The sequence below is a fragment of the Tachypleus tridentatus genome, chromosome 8 (genome assembly GCF_004210375.1).
Source record: "Tachypleus tridentatus isolate NWPU-2018 chromosome 8, ASM421037v1, whole genome shotgun sequence".
Classification (NCBI taxonomy): domain Eukaryota; kingdom Metazoa; phylum Arthropoda; class Merostomata; order Xiphosura; family Limulidae; genus Tachypleus; species Tachypleus tridentatus.
This window is the reverse complement of record NC_134832.1, coordinates 65,396,299-65,414,410: the sequence shown is the minus strand read 5'-3', so window position 1 is coordinate 65,414,410 and position 18,112 is coordinate 65,396,299. Positions and strand designations below refer to the sequence as shown.

The following is an 18,112-nucleotide window of genomic DNA, read 5'->3' as shown; positions in this document are numbered from 1 at the left end:
AGGGCAAGGGAATTCGAACCCGCAACCATCAGATTGCGAGTCGAGCGCCCTAACCCTCTGGTCACGACGGACCGAATGAAAAACGATAAGTTAATCCTCAGCTATAAATCACACGGCATTCTTTTATTAGCCCATCAAAATGTTTTACACAACTGCCATGTTAAACTTCCTTTCATGATCTCAATGTTTCACCCTATGCATGCATTTCAACGTCCTTCTTCAGTGTAAATAAAAAAGTGTAATCAGTAAACTAGTTTAGTTATTGAAAACTTGAACATAACACTGCCTATACATGAAGTCATTAATGAAGTGGTCATAGAATTTTTTTACGTTAGTAGCTAGTGAACAACACCCACTGCTCAACAGTGAGAAACGAATCCTCTTTCATGATTAGCCGAGAGTGCATTAAATATTTCGAAACATTTCCACTTTTGCGTTGAAAGTAGGGCAACAAATCGAATCAATGTTGCCTGGTTGTTTGTTCAGGGCGTTGTCATGTATGCATAACATCGTTCAACGTAGTGGAAAAACAGTTTTAGAATCACTGTGAAAACACGCCGATTAATTTAGGCCTGCTTACAATTTGCTAAAAATCAGTAAAATTAATGTGGATACAAGACCAACCTCGGGTTAAGACATGGACTAACCGGGCTGAAGCCCAGGGCCACACAGTAATTAGAGGGCCTCAAGCTGTGGCTATAAATGTATTGTACGTAGAGGTACTGTTTCGAAAGGGTCTTTAAGTTGAAAAACCTATGACCAATAAAACCCTTAATCCTGCCTTGCTTATGGCACAATATTTCAGTTACTCACAGATAAAGAGATGCATAGTCCTTTAGGAAACAGAATTTCGCAGTCGACAATTTTTTTGAAAACACTATTTAGGCCTAATTTACAAACAACGCAAGCATTCTAGTCAAATTTCATGCTAAAGTCATACAGATTTGTAATTTATACATTTATTCGTATGATGACGTTATGATGGGTTGTTATATTTTGAAAATTACAAAATTTGTAAAGATTACCGATTTATTATTAATTCTTCACATGAGATCAAAATCTTCAGTGAAGATGTTTACAAGTACGCCGGGGAATGTAGGTATTCTGTCTGTGTGACAACACAAATTAATCAGAAATTAGTAAAACTAAACACAGAAGGGTGGATTGGTGGATTAAAACAATTATTGACTGACGATTTCAGGCAACAGATCATTTGTTACACTCGGGAGTGAGACCGTCCTCATAACCAGTCAATGTTTGTTCAACAGCGAATGGGCCATATCCATGGCCCAAAAGTGCACAGTGCATTTTTGCGGAAAAAGGCTACGAACCATAAACCTTCGAAAAAAATAACTAAAAGATGCTAACCAATAAATTATGCTCGACCAAAAACATACTTGTTGCTAAGAGAGAAATTGCACTGTGCCCACCCAAGGGACTAAATGTAAACGTTTGTGTTATAAGCCATAACAATTGACACCGAGGCACTGGGGGAGAAGTATAGAGAGGTTTCTTTTTACTAAGACTATTTTACTCCTTAAAATTCGTATATATATAAATATATTGGTCTACTGTACTAGCTAGACAGTGACGCCGTTTTCACTGTACAGCCAATTGAAAATTCTTCATGTAACATATTAAACGTGTTTTACCATGAAGAAACAAACGAATATTTTCGTTGGTCGTTATATATAAAATCCCTTGTGGAGGTCAAATATAATCCGATATTAATAAACAGGGAAAAAAATCTTAAATCATGACTCATCCAATAGTAAATTAGTTCATTAATAATATATACACAGGAAATCAACTAATTACAAATATTTAAATGTCATCATTAGAAAAGTTAAAACGCAGACTTTATCTTCATTTAAATAAGAATTTTACCTGACTAGCATCCAAACAATTGTAAAAATTCGAAATGTGCAAAAAAAAAGTTATTTGGTCATATACACTCGATTCGAACTTATGCAAGGCAAATATCACAAACAAATATAATTTTTGGTAAAATAGACCAGAAGCACATGCCATAGTTTTTGTGGAAGAAAACAGTGCCTTAGTGAAAATTTGCATATTTAAAAAATTGTCGAAAGTTACTAATTCTAGTTACATACGTGCATAATATCTACCCTTTGTGTAAAACGTCAAATCTTTATAAGTTTTGGAAGGAAAGTATACTACGATAATTGTTTCAGGCTTCCATTCATTTTATACTATGCACATACCAATTTAACTGTCGTGCAGAAGTTCAGTAGTTGTAATTAACTTGTTGCAAGCAACATTTTTTAAAGATTTGTTCACTAGAGGTAGCCTTTTATATCATATAATAATTATTTGAAGTCTAGAAGCTACAAAGAAGTTTAAATAGTCATGAAATGTAGAATGTTCGTAAAATACAGACAATATTAAACGCCGAGATTGAGAGAAAATTACTCAATTCAACGTTATTTAAAGATTTTTGAAGAGTTGGAGTATGTTCGTCAGTGACAGAGTTGGAAAATTTGTTTATTTAACAATCGATTAGCAAGTAAATAGACACAAAAATTAATTTCGAAATTTCTGTTGAAACGTTGTGAAAGTACATGAGCGAATATAGCCTGCATAAAACGTTAAAGAACAAAAATATATCGGTTACGTGGGATGAGATTTGCATCATTTATTATCGAAAGGAACTCGACCAATGCTAGAACACTTTACAGCGATATCAATAATAATTTAAACGTTGCATTTACCTTTTTACGACAAATAAACAAACACTTCTGTTATAAAGCTAAGCTAATTATGTTATTTCATAAGGAACAATATTTTGTATATGTATATTATTTATCATTATAATTACATTTTCTAGACATGTCTAAGCGTTCCACTAATATTTCGAATATAATCTGACAATCAATCATATTAAAACCAAATGCGAATAATTTTACATCTTATTTTTTAACCCGTATAAAAGCCAGTGTGTCACGTCACGCTTCATTTCTCGAAATAGGAAGATTTATAAAAGTCAAAATGCATTTATTCAGATAAATCAGTTCTATTACCGACTGTTAATTATGATTTTAGCGAAGGAGGTGCAAGGGGGCTGTGTGTGTGTGAAACCTTGTAAGTATAAAGAGTATTGGTAAAATAAAGACGAAGTGCGAGATCACTTAGTCTAGAGTCAAATGCATAAAATATATTACGAAAGCAAAAATACAGATTCAACTTTAGTTAAATACTTTCCGAATTAAGCTATTTTCTGTGGTATAACCAACGTTTTAAATAAAACAAATAAATGAAATCAACAGTTAATTTAATTTTGTTTTTATACATTTCATGTTATACTTTCACTACATAGTCTAAGGAAAATAGTATACTTTTTCGCTGATCGACGTTGGATAAAAGCCGTTCTTGAAAGGTAGTGTTACCAAAACGTGCTAACTTTTCTGTATACATTAGCTGTTAGCTTAAGCAGTAATTATTCTGTGAATACGCCACGAATTCCTTTCATGAATTATCTCAATTTTGATGACTCGTCGAATACACCCATCTTTGCTTATAAAGTTTAAATTCGCAAAAATCTATTTAATTTAGTTGTGAAATATGAGGTTACGATATATTATGGGATACTTGTTCCTCTATTTTAGACGGACTTTATGCTAGTACTATAGAAAATACGGTTAAGAAACATCTTGAGACTGAAAGAGAAATAAGTTATAGGTGAATTAAACAATTATTTCATAACAACAAAATTAGCTATAACTGCACCTAACCTAGGAAGTTAGCTACAGTATTCCTGAATTATAACTTGATTAGATACTACAGAGAACCATTGAGCACTGATCTAATAATACAGCATTCTCGAAATGTACAATTAAAAAAACAAACTACAGAGCATAGTTTATTCATTAGTGCAACCATCGCGATTACAACATTTGAAACGCATGATACTGTTACATAAGATATTCGTGTTAATGATACCATACTACTTTTATTGATGGTTAATTTTCAATGCTAGCTGTTGTATAACATTAATAATCGCGCAGTTCTCAATCAAAATCAGTGCTGAAAGCTTCGATCTTTTCCTATCACTTTGAAACACTAACGTGTGTGTGTGTGTGTGTGTGTGTGTGTGTCTATGTAGTTGAAAGAAGTTCAATTTTGAACAAAGGACTCACTTCCAATAGTTTACACATGCCAACATTTAATTTTCCTTTTTACTGTCTTCACATAATTGTGTGTGTGATTACTCGTTTTTCTGGATATTCAGATTTCAACAACGTACAATGAAGACATTCAAAGACTTTGAGGTACAATAGGAAAAAAAAACTACTACTTCTGTAAAAAGACAAACTAAACATTATTTCATAATGTTCCCTTATACAATTATATCAGTGTAAGTCTGAGTTAAAGCTTTCTAAAACGGCTGCTTATTTTAATACTTTTAAAATCTGTTTTTCAAATGTAAAGATAATTTGAAACAAGATAATAAATCTATAAACTTTAAATCTGTAATATTATATCAGAATGAAACATTGTACCATAAAAGTACTTTTAATAATAAACTAAAGCCAATTTAACATTTTGATGTATAAAATTAGTTTTATAATAAACAGGATAACAATTTCAAAGAAAACGTTTACAAAATATCTATTATTCATAAAGATTCAATGATAGATTCCCTGCCTCCTACAAGTTCTATCATGTTAATTTACTGAAAAATGTAGAAATGGACATTAAAAAAAGGAGGAATATTGTAAAAACAATTTAAAATATGAGGATAATGTACAAAAAAATATATTAAGGTTACATTTTCAAAGTAAAAATTAACATGCATTTATAGTTAATAGTAAGTAATAATAAATATATTATAAAATTAAGATTGCTCAGTAACAAATGCTAGTTAATTCCTATTTCACTCTTTTACTGGAGGGTTTATACTACAGTAAAAATTATTTGAGTGTTAAATACCAACATGTTTTGTACGTTCCATATGAATAATACCAAGAAAACTCAAGGTAGTTTTCACTCCACAGATGATTAAATGTATATCGGAGATTTTCAGAGCTTAATGTTTTATGATTAAACATTGCTGACCCAAAACATGATAAGGAATGAACTATTGTAAAATGACAGCATAACTTTATGCAGAAAAAATGGGGAGGGAGGAAGAATCTTAAAATTATCATTTGTTGCATTCTAAATATAAAATGGATGAATGCATGAAAATGTTTACATTTAATAGTTTAGCCTACACAAAATCAGAAAGAATACAGTTTCTCCGAGCTACATGACATGCAATACAAATTCTGCAAGATGGTTAAGAGGTTTAGAAAAAAAAATTCTGTTATTGGTGGCATAATTATGACTTCAAATGACTGTACTTGAAAAATAACTAATACAACAATAATAAATTTTAGCCTAAACAAATTTTTATTATGCTGTTAATATAAATATCAGACCATAATAGAATACATTGTCTAAACAATGTTCAAACAACTATCTGACCATTGCAAGACACGTTTCACCAAATACTATTTAATTAATAGATCCTTATAGGAAACATTTTACTAATTACTGTAGTAACAGTGTTGTAGTATGTGTTTTTGTTTAATAAGAGCAATTACCTTTCCACAATTGTCTACATACAATAAATGATAGATTTAAATACAAGGCATTGTATGCTTAAGCACCTATATGTGCTACTAACTTACAATTTTTCTTTTCCCTCCATGTGCAAGGTTTGCAGCAAAAGTTAAATCTGATGGATGGTTTATTTTTTTACCACTTTGTAGATTCCATTTCTGTAGATAGATTTTTAATAACATTCTACCCATCACACATTGTAATTTATTCCCCCTCCTTTTTATTATGAAGCTTCACATTTTTGAGATACTCTTGTCAGAAAGTTATTTTACAATAAAGTGTATGGATATATAACACACACACACACAATCTCTCTCTCTCTCTTTCATACACACACACTAGTAAATGTACCCATTCATAGAAAATTATTACATTAAAAATATCTTAATATTATGCATTGATTAAATAATGTACATGTAGAATTATCATGAAAAACAGCCTACAAAAGTTGTGGATTTATAACTTAGCAGGTTACTCCCATGGTTTTAGTTTCCCTTCACTTCCATTACACAAAATAAATAAAACAGAAGTGGGAAAAACCATTTCAGGCACATTGCCAAATAGGAGATATGTTCTTTTCCTTTCTTTCACAACAGTTGCTATTAATATGTAGGAAGTAGGTCTGGAACTCTAGCAGGTGCACCTAAACTTTAAAGTAGCACACACCCTTGTCTTTGAGAAAAGGTGCCAAGTTATGATGTAATGTTAAGTGCAAGTCAAGCCACTACCACACAAAACACCCTATTCTAAACCTCTCTGTGTAATGCAACACAGTTTATTTCCTAAACCAGGTATGGACGTTAAGAGGGAGGTATTTCTATATCTACTGAAGAACACTAGATTTGATTAAATATACATATTATCCAAATAAAAAATGATCTCAAAAATACATTAAATATATAAAAACAAAACTATACAGTTTTATGTTTGGACCACTGATTCCAACCTTTGTATGCTATGTTACACCAGCCAGATGCAAGTTTTATATTTATATATATAAAAATAAAACAACAAATTATGAGTGGTTTATAGTAAAAATGTAAAGCAAAATAAATAACTTAATGGCAAGTCAATAATACATGAATGCTTAGTGCTAGCTAGTGGAATATATTGGTAATTTACCACGACTACCCTACACTTTTTAGAAGTGGGTTCTATTTTCTGTTCAATGTTTTCTAAATATTTGTATTATCCTAAGAAAGGTCTTCATCAGGTTGAGAGTGATGATTTGTGATGTGTATGACATAAGCCAAATCATGACATTTTTTTCTGACTTAATCACTTTAAAAAACAAATTGTACTCTTGGTGTTTTTATTTCAGTATTTACATGTGACACAGCCATACATCAGTGTTTTTTTATGTATATCTATTCTTCTAGAAAAGCACACAGATACTTACCTTGCCAATGGCAGTAGCTTTAGATCCATCCTGTACTGGCTCATTTGTAACTTGAACTGCTAGATATGGATTGTCAATAAGAGGCCAAGCTCCTTGAACCTGACAGGTTTGAAATGCATCATAAAAAGTCCTAAGGTGTGGATCCCCAAACAGTCCACAGTGGGCAAAATGTACTGGCCCTGGATGACTTCCTCGAAAAGAACATGCTTTTGGAACAGATGAATGTGGTCTTAGTGTCAAAGGTGGCTGCTCTGTGGCCATGCCATTTAGAATGACATTTGTGCAGTTGTATTCATTGAACCACTGCATTACAAGAGATGAAATGCTATGGTAGTTGAGATTCCCACGACAACTTCGTGCAGTTGCTCTGATACAGTCAGCATAACTACGTAACACTGTACAGTAATGATAGCTTGGACCTGGTCGAATAAACTCTATGTGAGAATGTGTAGCTCTTTGATACTGTGCTGAACATAGTTCTACCTTGCAGTGGGAACCATCTGAAACAAATTATTTAATATCATTAGTTCAAAGCTATAAAATGAAATATTTTAGTCATCCATTTGAAACAAAAAAAACACAGTTACATGTAAAATAGCATATTTGATTATTCTTTACACTATTTTATTACTGTGACTGTTCCTTACTATAAGTATATCCCTTAAAAATAATTTATTAAATATATGTCAATCTTACTACAAAGTAGACACTTATACAATTTGGCAGCTAAAAACAAAATAAATAAATATTCTGGTTAATAAATCTCAGATTGTTATTTGGTGAGCTTTCTGGAACTGGTCTCAACAATTGTTCAGATATTTTCTTTGCTTTGAATTTAGAAACTGAAATTTACTTGGTATTAAAAATGAAAATAGCACTAATTTATGTAAACAACAGAAGGATGGTAATCAGATAAAATTGTCTTTTCTGGAGAAATGATATGTAATATTATTATTCCTATTAGAAATATAATGCAAAAAGCAATATTACAGTAACAAATTATTAAATGATACATTTTCCCAACTATGTGAATAATACTGTATTCTAGAATACTAATCCCATCATTATGTTGGTTGGGAAGTAGTTTACTACCTATAAAGTACTACTGATAAAAATTTAAAGCTTTGTGAAATGGTAATTTGATACATACAAAATGATCAGATAGAGTATAAACACTGTTATAAGATTATTTTAAGGATGCACAAGATAAGCAACAAGCCCCACCTATTCCACTGCTGCATTTAAGAGAACAACAGTAGCTTGCAGTACAAACTGTACTGGAATCTAATGATGATGGGACTTAAGTTATTCAACTTGCACTGAATTTTCATTGAAATCTATTTCTAATAATGGGTCTTTATACTGAGGGTTTCCTACTCTTAATCACTGTTTATGCAAACCAAGTGTTAGTAATTCATGTGAGAATTTCGGTATGTATTCACGTTCCAAATGATAACTTAATACAGTATCACATGATACTAATTACGAGGCCATTACTAAAGGTAAAAAGACTCCCATCCACAGTTTCTTGGCTAGTTGTCTTTCCATCTATCTTTCCAAGGAGGTCACAATGGGTTTTGTATTAAAATTATTAAATATCATCATACTATCAAATATTTATAATAATTGATGTAACTGTTATCATTTCATTATCTGTAATACAAAACATTCTCATAGCCTTTAAATTACTACAACTAACTATACAGTAATTGTAGGTTAATGAATTTCAAAAACACGACTAAATAAGGCTTAATTATCAGGCCTAAATTATTCACCGACATTTTACCATTCAGCGTATATTAGAAGCATGCAATTATATCAGAGCTGTATCGTGGGTAGTGCAAGCGGTACGTTGGTACAGGGTGCCAACTCGAACACCACCAATTGACTAACAATGTGAACTAATGAGTCAGGTCGGGAAGATATTTATATATCGCACGGGGCACCATCAAACATCCCTACGGCACTAGATTATACAAGGAATGCTTCCACTAAAAATTTGGTTGGATAAGTGTACGGATTACAAGGTTAAAAAAAGGAAAAAAAATCTCTGCATAACTTTAAAACCTACTGCAGCTGATAAATGAGCAATTGTATATGCTTAATTACAAAATGGGTCGCTTCCTTCTACATTAGAGGAGTCTTCTATTTATAGTATAAATACTAGAAGTAGCACAAGACAGGTAAATTTACAAGGACGAAATTACCTATTAAAACGCACCTTAACACTAATATCTTTTAATTTCTTGAACATTCTAATTAATACATATTTTGTTAAGTAGAAAACAAGTGGGAATCTTCAATAGCCGCGTTTTAGCAGGATTAGAGTAAAAGTAATCTACGAAACTTTATTAGCTACTACTTTTCTGCGCCAGGAATACCAAGCATAGGGCATGTGTACCACCGATTCGGTTTTATTACTCGTCAATATCTCTACGAGCCTATTAGTTTTAGACAGGATTAGAATAAATTAATCAACGAGATCATAGTCGTGGTCAAATATATCAGTCGATAGGGTTTGACCTCTCAAGTCGGTCAAGAGAAAACGGAGTTATGAACTAAAAATCTGTACTTTGAACAAACATTCTGATCCATTCTACAAGCTACTGTACCGCGGCTATAAAATGAGGATAGGAAGGTATTGTTAATGCTTTTGATATAATGTTAGGATATTTACTGCACAACTTTCACTACATCAGTATACAAAACAGTACCAAAATACAATACAATGCTGACAGAGAAAATTTCAATTAGTTTTATTAGCAGTAGTAGGGCTACATTGCAGTAATATTGGGCTATATTTCACTATCCTATTGCTAAAATAATATTTGTATATAAAAAAAACAAAAAACGACACGTCAACAACAGAAGCCTATTACTAGTTAGAAATCAACTGATGATTATAATGTTTTATTTTTTTTCTTGTATGCGAATCTGAAATTACATTTATATTCAAATTTTATTGTTAAAAATGCTACAAATTAAATTAATAAAAAATATTAAGTTACTACATATGAAATTAAATTGCCGAGAAACAAAAAGTGAATGCTGGAAGTTTTAAATACATACGTCTTAATATTTCTTTATCATGTAATAAATTTATAACTTATGCAACCAATGAATAGTTAAATCTTTTGTTTAAAATATTCTGCCACAGGCTTCGATGGTAGCAGCGTGTAACAAACAAGGTGCGAGATAGGGAGGGATACGTTCTCATTAGAAACCCCTATAGCACGAAACGTGCAAGAATTGGTTAAAAAATAATAAATTGTAACAAATGTCTTTATGGCGTACAAAAACAAATCTGGAGTATTTCGTTAAAATTATATTATAAACATAAATAATTACTAACCTGCACTATGAATGGTGCTTGCCAAAAGTAGAAAAAAGAGAGCCGTGAGTGAAACGATACCATGGAAAGGGCAGCCACTGTGAGGCCGCGGCCCCATCACAACCCATGGAGCGGGTTTACGGCAGCCGAGAGCTGCGTCTCTTGTGCCAGCACTCTTCTGATTGTTCTCGCTATTACCATGGAGAAATCAGACAACTCACTATGATTATGTGGCATCATACCAAATACTCAAAAGCATCTTATTAATATTATCAAACAACATAAATCACTAGTTGCCAAAGCGTATATAAATAAGTTGAGACATACGATTTATCTCGAACTTTCTTTTCCACGTACTGCAATACAACTTAGTCTTTTGGTTTAGATAAAGTTACGCACTTTTCTGGCCTCAATACTGCGGCTGCGCACTCCATCGAGTCCACACCCACAAGCCGATCAGGGATGTCGGAAGCTTAAAACTCGACACTGGCCTCAGGTTAGACAGGTCTTACTTAGAGCTCAGGCTCACAATCCCACCATTGTAGAATGTACTTTCTATATTAAAGTTCTCCAGATTTTCAGATGTGAAAGGTCAAAAATGAAAGTGCTATGTTTCCTAATTTAAAATTTGATTAAATCACAGCTCACGAGGAATGAAACTTATTATCTTGTGATAAAATAAATTTAAACTATACGAATGAAACTGATATATTATTAAAGTCAAGTTATTTTGAAACCAATTTTATTTGTTAAAAATACAACCGTAATTTGGAAGACTACAGTCCACTCTCCCCCACAATTATATATTTTGCTTGTTAAGCGCAAAGCGACACAAAGGTCTGTCTTCACTCGTCCTACCACTAGTATCCAAACCCGATTTCTAGGAGTACAAGTCCGTAGACATACATGGCAGCATTTAATTGATACAGTTGTACCAAACTGCTTGAAGACACAATGCTGTGTTCATTGTACACAGATACGAGTTTTGAACACGATAGACAAAATCAAATATTACGATACGAAACCATAAGCTATATTAAGTCATTACTTCCTACTGTTAATCACTTGACTATTTCATTGCACTCAACCAAGATATCAATTTAAAAGAAAAAAATAATCACCAAAAGATATTAACATTTGATTTTTAGCGACTTGATATGATGTATGTTATCTAGTTCACTTTTGACACTCAGAAAACATCTATATCTTTATAAAATATAACAGTATTGTTTAGAATCTGTTGTATATTCACGTAACTACTTCGTAGGATATGAAGATTCATTAGGTGAATACGGGGGTACAGACAAATGTTCGGTTTTGCGGTTTTTGTGGGTGTCTTTGCAATTTTTACAATTAAATATAAGGTAAGCAGCTTTTCATGTCTTAATATAACCTTTTATTATTCATGAATTTACGTAACTTTCGTCTTAATATTTATTATACATGTATAAACATTGTTTTAAGCTAAATTTTAATGTTATGATTTAGTTATTTGCTGGAGGAGCTGCTAACAATAACCAACTCCCTTTTTAATTATAATATTTAGAGACGAGAGTACATTATTTATAAAAACGAGTAGTCAGTTGGTGAACTCAGTGTGAATTCTATGTTATGTTTAATGCAAAAGTTCAGTTCGGTTCAGAGAAGTTATTCACTGAAAGTTATCACATGCATTAAGTTACTCAATCAATTACCTGTGCAATTGTAGAAATCAGTTTATTTCTGTCAGTTAGGTGCAGTATCATTATGGAAGGACTTCTACAGAAATGGTACATGTGAAGTTAGACATAAGATTTGAGGCAATGTGAACGTAATCTACAAAAACTTTATAGAAAAATAAACCGTTTATTGGTACGTGGAATGTACTTGGCATTAGTTTTATCAGACATTCCAAAAGATTTGCCAAACGATAGAACACGCTACAACAATACTGTCACATATATTGTTGTACCAGCAATAAACTTTTGTTTTCATCTAGTACATCTATAACATATGGTTCAAAAGTCTCTCGTATTAGAATTAGAATTATATTATATAATCTCTTGTACGAGAAAATGTCAAATTTGTTTCTTTTGATATTTATAAATTCCTCCAATCACCACTTAGCCCCACATTTTCTAAACTCATATTAGTAGGCTGATCCATGTTAATCATAACAACGTGTTTAAAAGTAGGGTATAAAAATTTTACTATCAAAATTTACAGGATAAAATTGAAATTATACAAAGATAAAAACTGATGACAAATATTAGCTCGGCCTTACTTATTTGCTTTGCTCTTTCAAGTATCACTGAAAAGCTGTGAATTCGGCGAAACAAGGCGTGTAAATATGATAGTTTTTTCATTTAAATTCACATTTTGGTGAAAACAACAACAACAATAAATAAATTTTAACTCCATCAATTACGCTTCGAGTGCTACTGCACTATTTTGATGAAAATTTTAAATTTTCAACCATCATTTTTACTAAAATTATTAACATCAGAATTTATTGTAACCAGGATATGTGTCACTTGAGTACAAATAGTGAACTCACACTAAATAACTAAATAACGCGAGTAAGGGAGCAAACAGCTTTTATTATATTTACAAACACAAATAAAGTAGCCTTCTTACCATTGTGGTATGTATTCTCATGTGTGTTGAATATCTTAAGAGTTATGAGTAGTATGTCAATAACTTAAGGAATGCCAGTTATTGCATTGTAGAGATGAATCTGAATTTCACACACTTACTGGTTTGAAGAAAGAGGTCAATAAACAACCTAAAAGTATTCTTTATTAACACAAATAATGACAAACAAATGCATACATTGAATTATAGACAGCACGTCTGCTGGATATCGTCTTCACTTGTACACTGATAACTTATAAGTGAAAAACATTACTTGTTTCAAACTTCAGAGCAATATTATATATAATGTTACAAAATATGTAGTTTTGTATATTTCAATCTCTCTCAATGGATTTCCATTGCTCACGTGACTACTGATGATTCCAGTAGCTAAACAAAAGTGTATATTTCCTCAATATATCACCTTTTGGGCCAGTGAAAAGGATCTTTGCCCTCTTTTACGTAATGTTTTTAATATGCAGCAATTTCTCATTAGAAAAATCACAAGTGATATCATGAGGAAATGACCGAGAACAATAGGTAGTAGAGTCAAAGGGACATAGCCACATTTCTTGACCAACTGTTTTATTGTATACGTTTTTAATGTGCCGATTCTTCAGCTTGTGTTTTGGATACATTACTTCTGATGTTTTAACAGCTATCTGTATATTTACAGAAGATTTGGAAAATATTCGCCTCACTAAACTAAAGGAGAGATTAAACACGAAATATTATTTAAACGTCACATATTTTCTCCGTTTCCCACCTTAAGGTTTTCATAGTTATCTCTAACTTTAACTTTTAACATCTGTCATAATCCAAGCATTGCTCATTGACACAAAATCTAACACAGTACTTTAACAAAGATGAAATTCTATATTCAAATGCAAGTCAAATATCCTTTAAAAATCTCATTTGATGATAGACATTAAAAGGCTATTTAAAATAAATGGTTAGATTTATGTCACAATTGAGACTGAAGTACATTATAAACATCAAGTTAGGATTATATAAGGATACAATCATGAGTTATGTGCACAGTGAGAAAGAAAAAAAAAACTTGATAAGTTTGCTTTTGCAATTTTATTTAAAGATACTCGAGGACTATCTGCATTATTCATCCCTAATTTAAAAATGATATGCTAGAAGGAAGACAGCTAGTCAACAACATCCACTGCCAACACTTCGACTACTTTTTCTCAATGAAGAGTGGAATTTATTGTTACATTATAATGCTCATATGGCTGAAGGAGCGAGAATGTTTAGTAAGGAAATATATAACTGCAACACACAGATTGTGAGTCAATCATTCTAACCACCAAACCATATCATAATGACTAAGTTACTGAAGAAGAGTAAAGTATTTTAAATACAAAACATCTGGAGATAATACACAAGTCATTGACAGAAAGGATAATTAACTATTCTTTTACATGAAACACTCATGCACAAAATGACAAGACGAAGAGGAAAGGATGTTAATTTGTGATTTCTTTTAAAAAGAAAGGAAACACTTCTATTACTGTTAATGCTCATGTATAAACTTGCAAGGTGATGAAAAAGTGACAATAATTTTGAACATTATCTGGTGGAAAGTTGAGTTTTGAAATTGATAACTACAAAGTGTTTAATGAAAAATAAAAGAAAATGGACAGAATACACACTCATTTTGCTCATTAGAGACCTGTTAGTGTATTTTTGAGGGCAGTGATGGTTTTTCCAAGTCATCTTATTTGATTTAAATAGGGCTTTCTGGGTGTAGGTTAATTCAGCCGTGGCTATCTGTAGTTTATCACTTTCCCTGGATGGTGATTCTCCTCATCTGGTTTGTAGTAATTCTGGTTGCATAAGATTCAATCTGCAGTCCATCTTGCTACTTGACCTAAGCAGTAACCTTTACAGTGATGACTTGCAAAAAATATAATAGGTGAGGATGGATGTAAGTGTAGTTGTCCAACGGAAAAATCATTTGTTTACAATGTCAATACTCTATTGATTATAATACCATTGACACTGGTGCTGAATTTTTGCGATACTGGTAGAAATGCTATAACAGATTCTGCTCCATACAAACTGGAAACTTGAAAATTTTCTTATTTTATCTCATCTCTGGAAGGGTGATCTTGGATGCATTATGTAATAGTTTCCCCAGAGATGTACATGGTAGATGTTGCTTATATTTGGATACTGTATATTCTCTAATTGAATATTTAAAGAACCTCCTGAAACTGTGCTTTGATTCTTTCAGCTCAACCTTCACAGGTGGTGGTATCATCTTTGAGGTAAGTGTCAGCTATAACAGTTTCATGGCTTGAAAGGTTGAACTCCAAAGATGCGTTTGTTGTTGCAGACTGTCTAGCTACACATGACACTTCTATAAGCAGTATGGATCCTGATGGGAAGTCTCAGTGAAAGGGTATTACGTAGTCCCCAAAGGCCAACACATTTGTGACATATGCCAGATAGAATAACAGAGATTTGGCTGCTGCAGGATGAACATCCAGTTTACTTAAATTAGACTTTTATTTTCTATAATTGGGAGTAAAGAAAAGCACAGAAGTCAAGTAAGAGGAAAATCTAATGAACAAGTTGAGTGGACAAGATAACTAAAAGAATTAAACACCTTATCTTATATAGCTAGAATGAAAACTTGTGGTCACAAGATCTACAACCTACCAAATATCTCACTGTAAACAATTCAAAACATTCTCACAACATCATTTATGAAAAATAGTAGGTTCACCACATATTTCAGTAATACTTCATAGGTAAGTAATAACATTTTGCTTCATATCTCGATGCCTTAACATCCATATAAAAATCCTTTATTTTTATACGTATTTTGGTTGAGTGCTGTGTTGAGTAACTATTAACTGATATCGTAAAACACTCATATTTTAACGTCTACGTATGAGTGCAGCATAATACCCCCCCACACGCATATTTATATACGTATATCTCAGATTTACGTATTGTCATATATGCTTGTAGCATTTGATGAACTGTACAAAATTTGCATGCCATTATAATGGTAACCAAAACGAGCTAACTTCAGCAGCTTTATATGTTTCCAAAACTGTAATACGAGTCAATAAACCAAATTTGTTTTCTTGGTTTCAAGAAATACATAAGTGGTAGCTATGTATTCAGCTTGAGCCAAACCACAATTTTCAGCTAAAAATCCCTTTAGCCAGGATTTGTGTCAATAATATCTACTACAACATACATCAGCAAAATTCAGACCAATACAGGTAAATATAACATTCTAGATTAAATTAACTTAATTCTTCTATATATTGGATACATTAAACAATTTGGATTTTTAAAGACAGAAATCATATAGTTTTCAGAAAGAGCGTGGTCATCTTCAGTAGTGCTTATAAGGAAAAAGAAAGCCACAACAAAGTTTCTGTTGATTTTAAATGGGTGAATGATGGTATATATTAATGCCTTTCTGCTCCAACAAAATATCTTAATGAGCACATTAGAAGACACCCATTGATTTAGGACTTGAGACATGGCTTTCTGTAATCAGTTAGGAAAAGCTTTCAGAAGGGAGAAGAGGTGTTTTGATAAAACAATTAAGAAAACAAATTGAGTGTGAAGATTGGGCGTCGTTTTGATACGTGCCAGTGGAATGAAAATAGCTTGCTTCCAGTTGGACAGGTCCTTATCTCATTCTTTAGTAGGTTGACTTACCAAACTTTAAACAGCAGTGATCATGTGTTGTGTGCATAAACACGTTGAACATATAATTACAAGTTAAGGGAATATGTCACTGATGAACCTATGGTGCACCGGCTAGACCATGAATCAGAAGTTGATTGATGAGTCAAAAATAAATAAGAATGTTATTTTGTTTTGTATCAACTTAGCTAATGAGAACGAAAAAGTGCTCACCTGATTATCTTAGAGGAATCAGAGAAAGAACCTGTAAAGGCACGTGATGGCTTCAATGATTGGTTAAGATGCTGACAAGGAATTCTTGATTGATAAAGCTAAGAATGACTGCCAGACCATCAGTTAGGAGAGTCACTTGACTGTAAGATCAGTGGCCTAAAGTAAATGGTATTCCTTCCTTTCCCATATATGAAATAGCGTTTCATGGTGAAACTGAGGAACTACATTGTGTAATTGCCACATAATTATTACAGGATGTTTGATGATTGCAAAATTAATGTGGCTGAGAACACATTGCAATCCTTACTTTCTAAGTTGTAAAGGATAATTTCAGTGTTGAAATGTCTTTATGTCATCTTGTGAGAGTCACTCACACTCACTAGTTCAGTAGTAGCAGAGTTTCTGCCGAGTAGCTACAGAATATGAATCTGGTAGATACGAATATGTGTGGAAAAGTACTTGTTTCAGTTTTTTTCCTGGATAGTGTGAAGCATAATTCATGGAATACATGACTATTAAAATCACCTTCTGACATTGTGCGTTCTGTAATGACTCTGACATCCATACAGTATTCATAGTCAGGATATTCAATAAATGAACAGAATTTCACCGGTTAAGGGATAACCTATCACAATTTACATCTTACGTGCTTTGTTAATGATGTACAAAAACTTGTACTCATGCAGTGTTGTAATTTAGTGTGTATTTTTGACATTCATGGGCCACTTCAGTGATGTTTTGTAGATGCAACTGGTGATATTTCTACCAGTAATATGTAACAACTATTAGAGCTGCAATAATTTCTTTGTTGTGCAAAATCTGTGTCCAGGAGCCTTCAGCTTACGACTAGCGTACATGATTATGTGTTACATTCTCTTCCAGTTGTAACAATAATGATCCAATGCCACTATCATTGGCATCAGTAAAAATTGATAATTTTGTAAGGGATATGTTAGCACCAGATTTTTTTAAAGTACATTTTCACAAATGGAATGCTTGATCACAGAATCCAGTTCATCTGGAAAGTAAATCAGGTTTATTGAAAGCAATGCATAATAATGGAAAAGTTGGCCACTAAAATTCGTAATACGATGCAAGGCCAATGAAGCTTTATATCTCTCATTTGGGACTAGGTTGAGCCCAGTCTACCCTTATCCATGATAGGAGTTCCATCTGCATACATACAAATGCATATTTTCCTGCTTTCAGCTTCAGGCCTGTCTTTAGCATTCACTGAAGTACCA

The 18,112-nt window shown here is 32.4% G+C and overlaps 1 protein-coding gene and 1 long non-coding RNA gene across 3 annotated transcripts in view; one reads left to right on the top strand and one right to left on the bottom strand.

The window, feature by feature from the left end:
- The window catches only part of LOC143222550 (uncharacterized), a 43,990-nt gene extending 36,849 nt beyond the window's left edge, over positions 1-7,141 (top strand). Inside the window, exon 3 of the long non-coding RNA XR_013012306.1 lies at positions 7,005-7,141. This is a non-coding gene — a long non-coding RNA (uncharacterized LOC143222550). The remainder of the gene's footprint in view (positions 1-7,004) is intronic.
- LOC143222546 (repulsive guidance molecule A-like) overlaps positions 1-18,112 on the bottom strand; it is a 46,431-nt gene that overhangs the window by 8,644 nt on the left and 19,675 nt on the right. The window contains exons 1-3 of one of the 2 annotated variants that reach the window (XM_076449176.1): positions 10,683-10,759; positions 10,377-10,546; positions 7,025-7,524 (exon numbers count right to left, since the gene is read on the bottom strand). In XM_076449176.1, the coding sequence (XP_076305291.1) occupies positions 7,025-7,524; positions 10,377-10,473 (597 nt within the window). In that variant the 5' untranslated portion in view covers positions 10,474-10,546; positions 10,683-10,759. Of the gene's footprint in view, positions 1-7,024; positions 7,525-10,376; positions 10,547-10,682; positions 10,760-18,112 lie in introns of those variants that run through there. The other variant, XM_076449175.1, reaches the window with a different exon arrangement.